This window comes from Callorhinus ursinus, unplaced genomic scaffold (assembly GCF_003265705.2).
Source record: "Callorhinus ursinus isolate GAN/ISIS: 27379988/994484 unplaced genomic scaffold, GSC_fseal_2.0 scaffold55, whole genome shotgun sequence".
NCBI lineage: Eukaryota > Metazoa > Chordata > Mammalia > Carnivora > Otariidae > Callorhinus > Callorhinus ursinus.
Window position 1 is genome coordinate 2,856,680 of NW_027397117.1, and position 18,755 is coordinate 2,875,434.

Below are 18,755 nucleotides of genomic sequence, written 5' to 3' on the forward strand. Positions count from 1 at the left end.
GCGTCTCCCTTTCCCCCCTCCAACCTCCACTCGTGCTCTCACTTTGCTCTCTCAAATAGTCTTTTAAAAACAAAATAAAAAAGTTCTTAAATGGAATTAATTGATCCTCAAAATGATCAGAATGAATAAAATTTCAGTCCTGAGGAATTGGATTGTAATTCAGCCTTGGTGACAAGAAAAAAGACCTGAGAGGGCAAAGGCAGGCAAGCACTTGTGCATAAAAGCAATCACTGAATACTGAATACCATTTGGGGAGTTATTCAGCAAGTTACTACTGTTAATGATGAAAAAAAAGTTTTGGGGCGCCTGGGTGGCTCAGTCGGTTAAGCATCCGACTCTTGGTTTCAGCTCAGTTCATGATCTCAGGGTTGTGGAATCGAGCCCTGTGTTGATTCCCTGTGCTTGAGATTCTCTCTCTCTCTCTCCCCGTCCTTGCCCATGCTTGTGCAATCTAAAATAAATAAAATCCTAAAAAAAAAAAAAAAGTTTTAATCAACTTATTTCTGATCATTCATTATATAGGGTGTATTTCATCCAGACAGAAATTTCTTTCAACAAGAACAGCCCAGTAATCTTGCCTTTTAATTTTTTCTGTAACTGTAACAAATTTTAAAACACAGCACTACTATTTACGATGCCAGAATGTGTAACACTGATCTGATGAGAACATCTACATTATGGTGAGAATCTGGAAAATACATCAGTCTAAAGATGCTACTTTAAAAAATTAAGACAAATCTCATTTATTTAAAACCAACATGATACTCGTTACCTTTAACAAAGTTTGATCTCCTGAATGGAACTGTATGTTTGCAAAGTGATTACAGTAGAAATCAGTACAAAGCTAAACAACACAAACTGTAATGGCCAAATCACAATCAAGGAGAAGTTCTTTCTCTTATGGCCACAAACAAACAAAAAAACCACCTAGGGCAAGTCATCAAAAGACCAAACTTGGTTCTGGAGGTTACAGCACTGAACTACATACTGAACAACCTGAACTAACCTTGGCAAAATATTAACATTCTTTCTCCCTTATTTCTCTGTATATCAACATTGTCTTTCCTTTGTCCTATGTTAAGATAAATATAACACACAGAGGAACACTTCAGAAACTCAAGGAGAAGTCATTACATTTCAGGTAAAACACAGCTGCAGTGTGATATATACACAAAGTTAATCTACATGTTATTTTACTTGGAATGTAATATATGGTCTTTAAAACTGAAAAGTATGTATATGCATCTATGTGAAGACATTTCAGTGGCCTTAGGTAGTATAAACTACAATCCGTTTTAAAAGAAATTATTATAGGGGTGGCTGGGTGGCTCAGTCATTAAGCGTCTGCCTTCGGCTCAGGTCATGATTCCAGGGTCCTGGGACCAAGCCCCACATTGGGCTCCCCGCTCCACGGGAGGCCTGCTTCTCCCTCTCCCACTCCCCCTCCCCTGCTTGTGTTCCCTCTCTCGCTGTGTCTGTCAAATAAATAAATAAAATCTTAAAAAAAATAAAAAATAAATTATTATATATTCATGAAAGAACTAAAGTTATTTCTAGGTATCTAGGATCCAACTTTGACAAATAGATGGTTTTTACCATCTTCACTTTATAAGCTAGAAATGTTGATATGGTTGGAAACTATAGCAGCGACCAAAATAGTTTAAAGACCAAAAAAACCCCAATAAACTTAGCAAGTTTACGGTGGGAAACAGCGACTCTGAAACTAAGTTTGTGTACATTGTAAGACTCATCAAATAAGTAAATACTGGTATTGGTGGGTGTTAGGGTTCTCACGATTCATGAAAGGAGATATAAATATAGAATGAGAGACAGCAAAGCAGAACCCTTGAGTGGTATACAGGCATAAAAGGAAATGAGGTACTGGACACATGCTACAACATGAATGAACCCTGAAAACATTATGCTTAGTGAAAGAAGCCAGACACAAAAGACCACACATTTATTATGATTCCATTTATATAACATGTCAGAACAAGCAAATCTGGATAGCTAAAGAATATAGAGGGTTTGTTTTTGAAAAGATGTATTCTAAAATTGTGATGAAAGTTGCACGTATCTGTGAGTATATTAAAAACAATGAGTTGGGCGCCTGGGTGGCTCAGTCGGTTAAGCGCCTGCCTTCAGCTCAGGTCATGATCCTGGAGTCACGGAATCGAGTCCCGCATCGGGCTCCCTGCTCGGCAGGGAGTCTGCTTCTCCCTCTGACCCTCCCCCCTCTCATGCGCTCTCTCTCTCTCATTCTCTCTTTCAAATAAATAAAATCTTTAAAAATAAATAAATAAATAAATAAAAACAATGAGTTATGTTACAAATAGACAAGTTGTATGGTATGTGAACTATTTAATAAAGCTGTTTAAAAAATGTTCAGAGGGGCACCTGGGTGGCTCAGTTGTTAAGCATCTGCCTTTGGCTCAAGTCATGATCCCGGGGTCCTGGGATCAAGCCCCGCATAGGGATCCTTGCTCAGTGGGGAGCCTGCTTCTCCCTCTCCCACTCCCCCTGCTTGTGTTCCCTCTCTCTCTGTCTCTCTGTCAAATAAATAAATAAAATCTTAAAAAGTAAATAAAAATTAAAAATGTTCCGTTTTGGGGTGCCTGGGTGGCACAGTTACTCAAGCATCCAACTCTTGGTTTTGGCTCTGGTCATGATCTCAGGGTTGTGAGATGAAGCCCCACAAGGGGCTCTGCGCTCAGCGCAGAGTCTGATTTTCTCTCTCCCTTTCCCTCTGCCCCTCCCTCTACACACTCTCTTTCTCAAATAAATAAATCTTTAAAAAAAAAGTTCAGATTTGATGGTGCTATCAAAGCCCCAAATTTTTACATTCTTACAACATAATAAGGGAAAAATTAATATCTGAGTTGGCAACTGTGCTGAGGGCTTCAAATACCTTGTCATTTAAGTGTTACAACAATCTTAATGAGCACAGAAGGACACTGAGGCATAGATAAGTAACTTGCCCAAAAGATTACAGCTAAGTCAGAGGTAGGGTTTGAAACCAGCCCAGCAATTCCCAAGTCCTATATTCTTTCCACTACATCGATTTGTGATTTTAGTCCTTCACTAAATCCAGAGAAGATGCCACCATCACATTAATCCAAGTCAAACCATCATTAGCCGCAGAAGGCCAGGCTGCACACTCCCAATGGAGTATTACACACCCAGTGGGGTCTGGGCTACCACAACCTGAAATAACTGAAGAGTTAAGACAAACAGAGCCTCTACCATTCCCTTGGCAATTTCCTTCCTTCTACTATCTTCTAAAGGGTTTCCCTTCTGCTCTCAACACAAGGTTTTACCTTTCATCTCTCTCTCCTGGATTTCACGCTCCTTTTTGGCCTGGATGGCGAGCAGCCGCCTGCTCTTCACAGCACTGATCATGTCTTCAGCTCCCAGGTCTACCTGGGGCTCAAACTTCACCACCTCTTTTTTCCTATCAGGTTTGCCTAGCCCATTCTCCTCTTTTCCATTTTCCTTGTTTCTGGCTTCCATTTCTTTCCTCTTCTGTTTCTCTGCTCTCTTCTTATCATTCTCTTCCTTCAGTACAGCAAGCCGTTCTTTCCACAGCTCTGCAGACATCTGCTGTCTGGTTTCCATGTGGTCCTGCACGGAGTACGTCATGAGGATGCGGTGGCAGAGTGCGGTCAGGATCTGGAGCTTCTCTTCTGATGTTAATTCAAAAAACTCTGAGGTCTCCAGCTTCTCTAGGAACTCATCTTGTACCTCATTGTCCTCAAATGGTGCTGAATCTTTATTGTCATCTGCGTCGGAGCCCTCACTTTCTTCCTGAACGTCAGATCTGCGCAAGCAGAGCCGCACCAGCTCTGAAACAGAATGGAGAGTCAGAGGGATTTCTGACAGCTTCATTCCCAATTCACCATAGTCTTCCGCTATTTCGTCCTGTAATAAGGTCTGTAAGAGGATGACCAACACTCTATTCAGGTATAAAAAACCGCCTTTTTCTGCACTCAAGGCTTCCATGAGAGACACAGCAGTAATGGGATACTGAGCATCTGGTAAGAGTAGCCCCGAGTAACAGCTCAAGAACTCCACCACCATGGCCACATCCCCAAAGAGTGTGTTGGGCAGCCCTTCAGGGGTATCCACCAATCTAAAAGCTGGAAGGCTTTTGCCGGTTAACTCTTGGTCCTCATACCTCTTCTGTTTTTCTAGTTTCTCAAGCATTTCTTTCTCTCTCCGCTCCTTGGCTTTCTCCTTCAACTTTTCTTTCAGCTCCTCTCGTTTCTTTTTCAAATATTCTTTGCGCTGCTCTTCAGACATAGAGGCCCACCGCTTTTTGTGCTCTAGAAGCTCAAAGCGTTTTTGAACAATACTTCGCAGCTCTTCTGGGAGACGAGCTCTATCTTCGCTAGAGAGAAGACGAGCTGTTTTGGAGATAACACAGGACAGGGCACTCTTCTTGTCCTCCCTGTCTTTGTTTTCTTTGTAGTAGGCAATAAGGTGTAGGGCAGCAGGAGGCAGATGTTTGTGGGGTTTACTAGATGACCTGGCTGTACCCCCAGAGTTCCGTGGGGCTCGTGTCATCTTCTGAGTGCCTTTAGCCATATCCAACAAAGTCATCTGCTTCATTTTGGTTTTAGGAGTCTTCAAGCCCTTTTTGGGAGATTTGGAATTACCTGTAGATTTCTGTCCATTAAGGATGCCTTTGCTTCTGCCCTTCGCTTTCAAAGGTTTATCACTGTGCTTCCCCGATTTCTTGGCAGGTGGGCCCTTCTTAGGAATGTGAAAGTTAGCATGTAGCTTGTTGGGTGACATCATCTTCATCACTTCTTCCAAATGTTCTTCTGGAGATTTGGAATTTTTGGAGTTCTTCACTTTGAGTGGCGAGCCATTCAAGGATTTCTTCAAGTGTACATGACACCATAACTTGGGGTTTAGTGGTGAACTCAGAGAAGAGTTGTCTGTCTTGGATTTTTTTGAGGGCTTCCTGTCTGGGGATCCAGTATTCTTCCTCTTAGTAGAAGGGTTGAGAGTCATATACTAGAATTTAAGAACAAGAGCAAAATTAATTTTAAAAACTAATTTGAAGAAGCAGTATTTAAGCATCACACAGGCCCTCTTCCCCAGCTATCCAGGTAAAGCTATACATTCATTTCTGTCCACAGACACTATGTCCCTGAAGAAACAAAGACATGAATGTTCGCTAATGTTTTGGCCACATCAATACAAAATTCTCTTGATACCCAGACTTAAAAATCTATACTCTACAATTACACATTTTTGCTATGAACTAGTTTTCTGTTACCAGACAGTGCTAGCAATTCTTGAACACTTTAATGAAATCTGTGAACCCTTTCCCCAGAAGCAACACACAAAAATTATGCATACAATTTCAGAGGGCATGCATGGATCCCACACTGAAGATACCTGATCTAGATAATGGCAACATCTAAGGAGTTAATCAAGAACTACTCTGGATTTCTAAGCCTTTAAACCTCTGGTCCAACTGGTAGCATTATATGCTTTTAAGTAGAAAGTATACTACTTTAAGTTTTTTTTTGTCTAAATGCAGAAGCATATTTTATTAAAAATACCACCACCATCACCACCACAACAAATCACTGCTCACAAACAGGGAGCCCTCCTGCCCCTGGCCCTGGCTCCTCAAACTCCCTTTGTTCTCTCCCCATCAAGAACTCATTCCCCCATGAATACGTTATTAACTGTAAGCCCTCTACATTCCCAATCTCATACACTTCTCTTTCATGGTCCCTTCACAAACTTCAAATTCACTCCCTCTATGAGCCCAACTCTACAATCCTTTAATCCCGCCAGAACCTTACATCCATTAATTCAACTACACTTTCCCCATGCTCACTTCCTTGTCCTTTTTACCCGAATTAAATTCCAGTCCGTTGTTATAATCAGTCTTACATAAACCTATGCTTCCCTTCCCTTGTCTCTTCTGCTCTATTATACCGGGCTACCTCTGGCCTGAACATGTTCGGCTTACCCATGACTGGAATAGAAGATACAAAGACGGTGTGTGGTCTCACTTTAAATTCAGAACCAGGTACTGCAAATGCATCCTGAATGCCACCCAGTAATGACGTGATATCGTCCCTTAGTCCATTCACTTCCCTCTCCCCTGGACACACATCTCCTGCCTCCTCAAACCTCCACCATGTCCCCCTCAGAGAGAATTAGTTAACAGGCTAGAACCCAGTCAACTTGTCATAATACCATTGTTTCTGTTGAAGTGTGTGTTTAAAAAAAACAAACAAACCCAACTGCTGATTTTGGAACTTTCAAGAATGTAATTACAAAGAAAAAAGCTAAACCGAAGACTAAATGAAATACTAACCAAGCAGTGAAAAAGTAGAGCCAATTTCACAAAAATTCAAGTGAGCAGGAGGGAGACTAGATAATCTCCAGAAGATGTGATTTCTGTTACCAAAAGCAACTAAGCATAGAGGACACTTGGAGACTTGAACCTAACTCGAGGTTTCTGAGTGGTAAGGATGAACTTCACAGAAGCAACATGGAAGCAGCAGGTCAGCACAAGAGGACACTGCAGGCAAGGAAGCAGCTACAGACTACTGAAGACGAAATTGTGAGCCCCGTGAAAAGGGCGAGGGAAGTGCCACGGCAAAAGTAATCCCAAAATCTTAAAAAAAAGTAATCCCAAAGAGGATATAGAGGAACACCTACGTTCCTGTCAGGCGTAACCAAACAGGTATGGCAAAATTTAATAAGCTGTACTGCAATGTCAAATAAGATTTAAACATTACAGATATAATCATCAGATAAACTCCAAGAACCAAGGCAGGAGTAGGAGAAATCTGGTCTGCAACAAATGAGCGGACTATACCTAACATCCTTCTGGCTGTCTCTATCTAACTTCAAAGGCCAACCTGCCTTTTAAGGACTACAGGCAATTACAGATTATTGTTCCTCCAGCTGGCTGTTTCTGTTCCCCAATTATCATCCTCAGTATTGGCGGACAAAGAGCTTTCATAGTTTACGGAATATAAACAGCATCTCTCCATAACTCGGGGGATACTTTCTCCAGAAGCAGAATTTCCTAGTTCTGTTTCCCCAGAACTAGATTTCAAAATGCTAAAATGAATAAGCAAAGATGACTTATGTGAGACTCTCTCCTGATGGGACAGTAATGGTAGCAATACTCCAAAGAGAACAGTGTTTCAGAAATCACCCTACACGGGCGCCTGGGTGGCTCAGTTGGTTAAGCGACTGCCTTCGGCTCAGGTCATGATCCTGGAGTGCCGGGATCGAGTCCCACGTCGGGCTCCCTGCTCAGCAGGGAGTCTGCTTCTCCCTCTGACCCTCTTCCCTCTCGTGCTATCTCTCATTCTCTCTCAAATAAATAAAATCTTAAAAAAAAAAAAAAGAAAAGAAATCACCCTACAAATCACAGAAGAAGGCCCAAAGCTACCCCGGCAGAAATCAAAGACAAATATGTGCCTTCCAAAAGTTAACCATCCTCTTCAACTAGTCTTGGAAAATCTTCAGAGTATAGAGGTTGATACTACTTCTAATGCTCAGGATAACAGGCTATATTTAAAGTCATTAAAATGAAATTTATCACTAAAAAGGAGACTACTGTGAGACTATGTTTCATTTTTACCATTTTAAAAAGGTATCTTTTAATAGGGTCTATTAAAAGGGCCACTTCTTAATTTACTGATTCTTTTTCTATTTAAAAGTCACTCAAATTATCATAAGGTTCTTTAAATTTCTTCTACTTAGAAGCATTATATTATGCAAAATGATATAAGGAAAAGCTGGGATAGCTTAGCCATAAGAGGGTCCAGCAACCTATTTTTATTTATAAGGTGTGTGTTTTTTTGCCAAACCACACCATATAATTTTTTCTTAAAAATGAAAGAAATTAACTCACCCAACCCCCTCCCAACAGGCCAGCTCCCCGCTTGAGCAGTCCTTCAGTAACTGGATCATCTCAGCATAGGGCATGCTGGGCAGTCACAGCCAAATGGGAGCCGGCATGGCTGGACTCAGGGGGATCTGAAAAAGTATAAAACCACTTATGTGCTAAGGGTCTCCCCTATCCCCCATTCAGCATAAGTAATCTACCAGTGTAGTGCACAGGGAGGGAGAAAAGAATGGACACTGAAATAGCAGTATTGTGTGTAGGTTTTAGGCAAAGGCCCTTCCTAAATGCTAAACAGGAACGAAGTATTTATGAATGACTCAACAACTACAATTCTATACCTGGTTCCCTGTCACCCGAAACAAACCACCACAACAAATAAGGAAATCTAATAAGATACAAATGAAAAAACTTTATTTCTAGCACCTCATTCAGATGCTAAATTTAACTTAACAGTAAGCAGCAAAAACCCTGAACTGGAAAACTTTGGCAATCTATATTCTGATTCTTACTCCACTCTTCTCATTCACTCAAGGAGCCATGGTAGCAGTTTCACAGCAACATTCGCACAGCAGGCTTGCCTCAATTTCCAGATGTCTTTATCAGCCAAAGTGCAAAATATGTTGCCATAAAATAGGTTTAAGTGCTCTTAAAGTTAACATAATTTATTTTTTAAAGTGCTTCTCTAACTCATAAATAAAATTCAAGAGGCAAATGTATTTAAAGAAAAAATTTAAACCATAAACACTTACTTGAAACATTAATTAGAAGAGATAAGAAACATCTTTAAAAATATTTAATTAACATCACTAGTAATGAGACAAAATTACATCGTGTACCTTCTGATATGATTCACTAAGAACACAACAATTCTGTGGTACTTCTACCCAAAATCCATAGCCTGAATACAATCATATGGAAACAACCACAAATTGAGAAGTATCACACAAAAATGACTGGCTTGTATTCTTAAAAAAGTCAAGGTTCTTGAAAGACAAAAGCTGAGAGATGGCTCCAGATCAGAGTCCTAACAAGTCACAAAACAAGGAAGTATAATACATGATACTACACTGGATCCTACTAAAACCAAACCAATATTTTTTTGGCTAAAAGGGCAGTACTGGGACAATTTTCAAAATCTGTGTAAGGACTACAGATAATACTAGTGTTTCAATACTAACTTCCTGATTTTGCCAACTGTAGTATAGTTACGTTAGAAAATATCCTTGCCCTTGGGGTGCCTGGGTGGCTCAGGGAGCTAAGCATCCAACTCTTGGTTTCGGCTCAGGTCATGATCTCAGGGTCATGAGACTGAGCCCCACAATGGGCTCTGAGCTCAGCCCGGAGTCTGCTTGAGATTCTCTCCCTCTCCTTCTGCCCCTCCTCCGATGCTCTCACGCTCTCTCAAATAAACAAATAAAATCTTAAAAAAGAAAAGAAAAAAAATATCCTTGTCTTTAGGAAGCATATTCAAGTGAAAGGGCATTCTCAGTGGCTCAGAAAAAAACAATTTGTGTGTTTGAAAAGAGAAAATAATAAAACAAATGTGGTAAAGGTTAACATTCCATTTGAGGAATTCACTCAAAGGTGTACAGAAGAAATTCTTCATTGTAATTTGTCTACTTTTTTGTATGAAATTATTTCAAAATAAAATATTCTTAAAATGCATTAAAAACCCTATTAAATCAGTCCAAATTATGCCAGGATTCCAAAGGTCTTAAAAAAGCAGTATTTAGTTGTTACATCTCTTTTTTTTTTTTTTTAAAGATTTTATTTTTTTATTTGAGAGAGAGAGAATGAGAGATAGAGAGCACGAGAGGGAAGAGGGTCAGAGGGAGAAGCAGACTCCCTGCCGAGCAGGGAGCCCGATGTGGGACTCGATCCCGGGACTCCAGGATCATGACCTGAGCCGAAGGCAGTCGCTTAACCAACTGAGCCACCCAGGCGCCCTAGTTGTTACATCTCTATCCAAAAGCTTCCCTACTAGGATATACCAGCCTGAAACAAGTGTTCAAACACTGGAGACTAAGGAACAAAACACTACAGCTGCAATGTATTACCAAAGGGCAATGAGCCAAGATGGCAGATTTCACCTTAGATAACAGTTATCACACAAATGCCTTGTAAATCATTCCCCCAAGTCATTATCCCTAAACTCAACTGTCTGTTGCATTTTTCTCAACAAGTGATTCTTTTTTTTTTTTTTAATTTTATTTATTTGCGAGAGAGAGAATGAGAGATAGAGAGCACGAGAGGGAAGAGGGTCAGAGGGAGAAGCAGGCTCCTCACTGAGCAGGGAGCCCGATGTGGGACTCGATCCCGGGACTCCAGAATCATGGCCTGAGCCGAAGGCAGTCGCTTAACCAACTGAGCCACCCAGGGGCCCAAGTGATACTTCTTAAAGAGATGAATTCACTAGCCACATAGCTATTACACCTATGCCAAATATTACAGAACATGAAATGAGTAAGATAGTTCTCACATTCAAGAAATTTATGTTCTAGAGTTTACAAGACCATAAACACACTCTCATCATCACATCAGGCCCTACTCACAGAACACTCCAACTTCCAAATCTCTAAATAACTTTCTTCTCTCCCACCTAGGATCCCCATCCGTCCTTTCCTTAAACTACTGCTCAGAACTTGCTTCTTCTCCAGGTCTCCTCTCTCTCCACAGCAGCTGCATTTGGCAGCCTAGCAGAACATGAAATTCTATGAAAACCAAAGAGAAGATGAAGAGAGAAAAAAAATTTTTAAACCTATTGCCTCTGGGAAAGGCAGATCGTATGTGATCAACTTGAATCCTCAATACATTACTTAAAATGAGGAAAGAATCCAAAATATTGTTTTATGGTCTACTTATCCGTGTCTTTCCTGTATTCTGTCCTGAGATGCTCTAAATTCTTTAAGAAAACTACAAACAGGAGCGCCTGGATGGCTCAGTCCTTAAGTGTCTGCCTTCGACTCAAGTCATGATCCCAGGGTCCTGGGATTGAGCCCCGCATCGGGCTCCCTGCTCCGCGGGAAGCCTGCTTCTCCCTCTCCCACTCCCCCCCTGCTTGTGTTCCCTCTCTTGCTGTGTCTCTCTCTGTCAAATAAATAAATAAAATCTTAAAAAAAAAAAAAAAAGCTACAAACAGGAAAAACACTTCCATGCAAAACTCAGGAAGCAAAATCAGGGAAATGTCAAATGGTATTGGGGAATAAGAATTATTGTGTAGACTGGTATTCTACGAGTCTCAAGTTCTCTGACTAAGCAGAATCACTTACAGAACTTTAGTCCAAACAAACTTACACTTCCTAGTCTCAATCTTAATTATAGCCGAATTCCATTAAGTTAGTATCTTAAGCCCTTGTTAGAAAATTTGAGAGTAGGGCGCCTGGGTGGCTCAGTTGGTTAAGCGACTGCCTTCGGCTCAGGTCATGATCCTGGAGTCCCGGGATCGAGTCCCACATCGGGCTCCCTGCTCAGCGGGGAGTCTGCTTCTTCCTCTGACCCTCTTCCCTCTCGTGCTGTCTCTCATTCTCTCTCTCTCTCTCAAATAAATAAAAAAAAAATCTTTAAAAAAAAAAAAAGAAAATTTGAGAGTAGCTGATTTCTTCAGAAACCACTTTTTAAGATATAAGTTCCTGGAATTCTAGTCTCTGGCTCCTTACAAAAAGTGTGGATCGGCTTTTTTGTTCTAATAAAAGTACCAAAGATCTTTTACACATAAATAATACTGTCTTTCTTTTATGTTATTCATACTTGAATCACTAAACGAAAATACGTAAGAGCTGTAAGATTTAAAAAGAGGAAAATATTGGGGCGCCTGGGTGGCTCAGTCGTTAAGCGTCTGCCTTTGGCTCAGGTCATGGTCCCAGGGTCCTGGGATCGAGCCCCACATCCGGCTCCCTGCTCAGCAGGAGGCCTGCTTCTCCCTCTCCCACTCCCCCTGCTTGTGTTCCCTCTCTCACTGTGTCTCTGTCAAATAAATAAAATCTTAAAAAAAAAAAAAAAAGGAAAATATTTAAGGACTCAAATGATCCAAGAGTCTAAAACTCATTCAGAGTAGGGGCACCTGGGTGGCTCAGTCGGTTGAGCGTCTGTCTCCCTATGTCTCTGTCAAATAAATAAATAAAATCTTTAAAAAAAAAAAAAAACCATTCAGAGTTAATTCTGTATAGGATTTTTTCTTTCTTTTTTTTTTTAAGATTTTAAGCAGACGCTTAACGACTGAGCCACCCAGGCACCCCTGTATAGGATTTTCATAAAGATAATAATCTTATATTGTAACCACTGAAAGCCGTTATCACAGCTCCAAAACTCTAGAGCAATAAAATGACAAAGAATTAAAATTTCCCCTCAGTAAATAAAAAAATTTAGGTTTACCAAAGTTCCATAGAAACTTTAGTCCTAATCTAGAAAAAACAAATTAATTTCTAAAGTTTTCTTTTTATGCAAATAAAAATTTAAAGAGCACAGGAAGAAAATGCTTGGTCATGCTGGTGTGGAATAAGAAAACATGCTAAGTACTAAACTATGGTTGGAGAAATAAAATTATTTCTCAATATACCTTTGTCAGCAAATTAACCTAAAATAATTGAGGTAATTTAGTTGTATGACTCCAGATGTGCTTAGTTTTTCAAAATGAAAAGGAAGGAGAAAAAACAATCATGGAACTCTGACTTAGCTTTAATGGATCAGCAACCCCATCCCTGTCCCAGTATGGCCCTAAGACCAAGATGAACTATCAGTATGCAAATGAGCAAACATGCCATGAAAGACACAAATACTCTCAAAACCTACATTTAAAAAATCTTATTGGAGAAACCCTGAGATGAAAAAGAATCAGAAATCTGAGGCTGATGTCTTGACTTTTGTCATTTTACTTTCTGTTGGTTCTAATTAGACTAGTCTCAGCTTCTGCATATGGAAAGTTAAGATTATACTCACACACACACACCCATCCCCTCCCCATGACTTCATAAGAAATGTTTTGAAGATCAAATGAATTAACAAAAAAAAACCCCAACACAATTCTCAAGAGGGAAATGCTAGACTTTCTACTAATCTATCATACACAGTAATACTCATTTCAAGTTTTCAAGGCTGCTGGTGTGTTTGATCATTTTATCTGATACACAAATTGTTTTTTCTATTTATACCATACCTCATTCCAAGAAGAATCTGAGGCAAAAAAGTATGTGTGTGTGTTCTTTTTTTTTTTAATTATGCAACCATAATAAAAAATAAACTGAATTAGGGGAGATATTCAATACCAACCCCACATCATCACCTACATAAAACAGATTTGAAATTTTCTATATCCATTTTCTGATTTAAAAGCTCAAAATCTAATCTAACTGGAGCTACCAGAGAAAACAAACTCATCTAACAGTGTTCTACTTTGCTGTTCAAAAATTAATAGTGACCTTACCTTGTATGGATCAAGTAAAAAGTCACTGAACTTGCTAGGGAGGGAATATTTCTTCACCAATTCGTCTTCTACCACCCATGGTGCATTTTCACCAGTACCAGCCCGTAACGCATTATGCCGTATAAAGTATCGAAGTATCTCCTTATTTGGTGGGCGTTCTGTACGAATTAAGCTGTCTGCTGGCACATTACTGATGATCTAGGTTAACAAATATAAATAACTTACCACTGGGATAAAAAGCAATTAACCACTGAGAACAAAGATTTATCTTCTCTCCAGAAAAATAATTCCCTCTATAAAATATGGCTATAAGCTAGGTGAAACCAAAAGAATAATTTTCAGAGACAGATGTTAAACACATCCCTAGGCAATTTACCAGTATGTATCAAAGTCCTAAAAATGTGCATACCCATTGAACCAGCAATTCCTTTTTTTTTTTAAGATTTTATTTATTTATTTGAGAGAGAGAGCATTAGTGGGGTGGACGGGCAGAGGGAGAGGGAGAAGCGGACTCCCCACTGAGCAGGTAGTCTGATGCGGAGCTCAATCCCAGGACCCTGGGATCATGACCTGAGCTGAAAGCAGACACTTAACCAACTGAACCACCCAGGTGCCCCTGAACCAGCAATTCCTCTTGTTAAGAATTTAGAAGTAAATGGATAGTCATCATCGACTGCTTATAAAAGGAAAAACAAAAACAGAAGGGAAAAACTACATAAAGGTATGTCAGTAAGGGAATCATTTTTTAAATTAAAATATATCCATATAATGAATGCAACCATTATAAACAAATAATTGTATCTAATATACTGCATGTAACATATACAATCATATAATATACAACCATAGGGGAAAAATGTTTCTTAATCAGGACAAATTTTTCAGAATCATCTAGGGTGCTATTAAAATGCAGATGCTTAGGCCCCAAACTTACTGAATCAGAAGTATCTCTGGCAGTACAGCCTGGGAATCTATATTTTTAATAAACTCCCCTGGTGACTATCATACACCCTACAAGTTGAAAATACTGTTTTGGAAAAAAATTTAATGACATCACAGATGTTTACCACATAGTAAATGAAAAAAGTTACAAATTAGTAGGTATAGAATACTATTTTTAAAAGTCACTTAAAAGCTAACCACCAGGGGCACCTGGGTGGCTCAGTTGGTTAAGCGTCCAATTCTTGGTTTCAGCTCAGGTCATGATCTCATGGGTCATGGGATGGAGCCTCTCCCTCGGTGCCCCCCCACCCCCTCCAAATAAATAAATCTTAAAAAAAAAAAAGGATGTATCATGATTCCAGATGTATTAAAAAATATAAACCTTAGAATCAATAAAACAAAGCACTAAGTCATTTTAAAGGTATTTACTGTCTTAGATTAGTAGCTTCACATATTCCTTATAAAAGCATTGATTAGAACTGACTACTCAGTTTCCGAGTTTAAGTATATTACAAATTGCTTTATTTTTAACTGGGAAGAGCTATTACCTGGGGAAAGTCCTTAACTGCTGGGAACTGATTCTTATTTTTCAAACTGAGTTTGAAGCTCAAATGCAAATTATTCTTACACCCTAATAATTCATATTAAAAGAAAAAAATCATGCTATATCCTAGGGAAAAAATACAATTTAACTTAAGGTCATAATTACAGACTAGAAAACCCCTCAGAATTTGTTGTAGAAACACATTCATTCCCATTTTTTTTTAGCACATTTTCTCTGAGAAAACTAGCCGTATATTTTCTGAAGTAACATTTACTACATGTAAAAGGTCTAATACAAAGTGCCAACTAACCTTATCTTCATTTTGTAATTTCACATCATATTTGTGAGGCAGAAATTTTGGTGGAGCCCATTTCCTTTCTCCTTTTTTTAATGAAGTAGGGAGTTTTCGTGGAGATCTACGTGCTCTGTCACCTAGTCAAATCAACAGAAAATTAGTGAAAAAAACAAGTCTTTAATTTTATCCATTCATTCATTACTAATATTCTTAATGAACACCTACTCTGCACTAGGCACTGAGTGATGGGGCACAAAGATGAATCATAAAGTCCTTACTTACCTCAAGCAGATAAAGTCTATGAGTCTACAAAAATTACATTATAATGTGATAAACAACTGTACTAGAGATTGGCACAAAAAAGTACCGTGATAGGAAAGAGAAGCAATGTCTAATTTGGTCTGGAAGATAGGCAAAGGAAAGGGCCTAGAAAGAATAAGACTTGTTCAGAGACTATAAGCAACGAGGTAGGTGACTATGATCTAGACTATAGTAAAAACTTGTAGGGTCCAAATTATAAATAAAATTGTATTCCATTTATTATTATTTTTTTAAAGTAGGCTCCATGTCCAATGTGGGGCTTGTACCCACAACCCTAAGATCAAGTCACATGCTCTACCGACTAAGGCAGCCAGGTGCCCCAACACTGAATGCCATTTAAAGAGACTGGAATGTGTCCCGTAGGCACTAAGGAAACAAAGGATTTCCCATCTGACTAACTGGATATATGCTGTGAAAGATCACTATCATGAAAAAATTAAAAGAAACACTTCCAGCAGTTAGAAAACGAATGAAAAGGGCAGGTGAGACTGAATATCAGGAATCATAAGATAAAGCACTAAACATCTGAATTAATGTAACTGGAATGGAGGCTGAAAGAGTCGAGAGGCATTTAGAAGACAGACTTGGTAACCAACTAGATGTGGAAATGCTAACAGCTTCCAAGTTTTCTGCCTTAGGGACCAAGGAGATGAGGGGGTCATTAACTGAGTAAGAGAATGCTGAAAGAACAGCAGGACAATTCTTGTGGACATGCCTTGGGAAGATAACATAAAGAGTAAGATGATCAATTTAGCCTTACAGGTGTTAAAATTTGAACTGCCTAGGACAGGCATGTGAAGACTGGGTCTAGAGTTAGGAGTTAAGCTGATGTGGGTCTGGGAATCATCAGCTCTTATACAGATTAAGAATTTAAACTGTGGGGCGCCTGGGTGGCTCAGTCGTTGGGCGTCTGCCTTCGGCTCAGGTCATGATCCCAGAGTCCTGGGATCGAGCCCCGCATCGGGCCCCCTGCTCCGCGGGAAGCCTGCTTCTCCCTCTCCCACCGCTGCTGCTTGTGTTCCTTCTCTCGCTGTGTCTCTCTCTGTCAAATAAATAAATAAAATCTTAAAAAAAAAAAAAGAATTTAAACTGTGGGCAGGAATGAAATATAACAATACCCTTGTATAGAAAAATAAAAAGGAGACAGAACAAAATCCTATGAAAAATAATTTAATGAATGGTAGATGAAAAAAGGTTTAAAAAAAAAACCAAAAAACAGAAAAGTAAGGGCGCCTGCCTGCCTCAGTCAGAAAAGTGTGCAACTCTTGATCTCGGGGTCATGAGTTGAGTCCCACGTTAGGTAGAGGAATTACTTAAAAACAAAAAACAAACAACCCCTCCCCCACCCCTGAAAAGTAGTTGGGAAACCTAGGGAGACTATGGTATCAAATAAGCTGAAAGATATGAGAGTGACCAACAGTGTTAAATGGAACAGAAAAGTAAAACACAAAGGAGAAATGAGTGAATTTTACAATTGGGGGGGTCACCTATAAGCTTATTAGAACAGTTTCAGAAGTAAAGAGGCAGGAGTTACACTGTAACAGCAGAAGGAATAAACTGATGGCCAGAAAGTGGAGACAACATTCTCAAGAATCTTAACGTGAACAAGTAAGACAGAAATAGAGCAATAGGATCAAGAGAAAATATGTTTTTGTTTTTAGAAAATGGGACTTTGTTTATAAGCTGAGAAGAACCATTAGAAAGAGGGTTTAAAACACTGTATAGTAGAGGGGCCCTTGGGTGGCTCACTTGGTTGAGCGCCCAACTCTTGATATCAGCTCAGGTCTTGATCTCAGGGTCGTGTGTTCAAGCCCTGCACTGGGCTCCATGCTGGGCATGGAGCCTACTTAAAAAAATACACACACACATACACACACACACGTGTGTGTGTGTGTGTGTGTGTGTATTATATGGTAGAATAAAAGTTTACCCAGCCCTTGAGAAACTAAGAGGGAATGGTATTAACTTTTTTTTTTTAAGATTTTATTTGTGAGAGAGAGAGAGAGAGAGAGAGCGCACAAGCAGGGGGAGTGACAGGTAGAGGGAGAAGCAGGCTCCCTGCCAAGCAAGGACCTGATGCAGGCCTTCATCCCAGGACCCTGGGATCATGACCTGAGGCAAAGGCATAACCGAATGAGCCAAACAGGCATCCCAGAGGGAATGGTATTCAAACCACAAGCAACTTGGCCAAGAGAAAAGAGATCTCCCTTCTAAGATGGAGGAAGAGAGTCCTACCAAGAAGGTTAGGAACACAAAGCTGAAAAGTTCCTGCCCTAACACGTTACTTCTCCCCCCACAAAGTAAAAGGCCAAGTCACATGATAAGAAAATATTTTTCATACTAGAATTTGCCTATCATATTTCTATGGAAATTCTAATCAATTTTTCCCTTGAAGACATGCAGAATACATCATAACAATTATTTAGCCCACCTACTACTCTTATCAACATACTAGCAATAACATTACATCCCAGTAATTAAAACCCAAACTAAGGCACACACTCTAAAAAATAAGCCAAAGCCTAAAACCAGCAGTTCCTGGTACACAATGCTTAGGTATAAAACAAACAGCTGTAACACATCACTGGTATTCCAATGATCCTCATTCTAGAAGAAAAGAAATGTTAGAAGACAGATCAGCCAACACCTAACCAAAACATTTATCAACCTCAAATCTAGGGAACTGTGAATAACACACATATTATAAAACTAAGTGTCGGGGCGCCTGGGTGGCTCAGTCGTTAAGCATCTGCCTTTGGCTCAGGTCATGGTCCCAAGGTCCTGGGATCGAGCCCTGCATCGGGCTCCCTGCTCAGCAGGAAGCCTGCTTGTCCCTTCCCCCACTCCCCCTGCTTGTGTTCCCTCTCTCGCTGTCTCTCTGTCAAATAAATAAATAAAAATCTTAAAAAAAAAAGACTGCAAACTATTATTAAAAAAATAAATAAATAAATAAAACTAAGTGTCAAAAAGAAACTGAAAAACTCAGACATTAGCATTCATAATACAGAGTAGAAAACAAAACCAAAGTATCAACAGCTAGGGGGGAACAGCTACACAACGATCTCTGAAGTTCGGGACCAGATAAGGACGGCCCTCTAAAACCATCTGCACGTATCCTAAACATCTGGAGACACAAAATAGAATGGAAGGCAGATAGCAGAACATTTTAATGTAACATTCTAACTCAAACTTTGTGCCAGTTAAATATTGAGGTGAAACTCTTTAATCCCCGAACAGTCATGGGGAAAGAGATCTATATACACAAACCAGGGTGCTCCTATTTTTGGAGAGAAAAGGGATCCAGTCAAATTCCTTATTTACACACACACACACACACACA

The 18,755-nt window shown here is 39.7% G+C and overlaps 1 protein-coding gene across 4 annotated transcripts in view; it reads right to left on the minus strand.

The window, feature by feature from the left end:
* BAZ1B (bromodomain adjacent to zinc finger domain 1B) overlaps positions 1–18,755 on the minus strand; it is a 71,175-nt gene that overhangs the window by 29,505 nt on the left and 22,915 nt on the right. For 3 of the 4 annotated variants that reach the window (XM_073884279.1, XM_025864546.2, XM_025864545.2), the window contains exons 5-7: positions 15,110–15,231; positions 13,314–13,511; positions 3,318–5,019 (exon numbers count right to left, since the gene is read on the minus strand). In XM_073884279.1, coding sequence (XP_073740380.1) covers positions 3,318–5,019; positions 13,314–13,511; positions 15,110–15,231 — 2,022 coding nt within the window. Of the gene's footprint in view, positions 1–3,317; positions 5,020–7,900; positions 8,026–13,313; positions 13,512–15,109; positions 15,232–18,755 lie in introns of those variants that run through there. The other variant, XM_073884280.1, reaches the window with a different exon arrangement.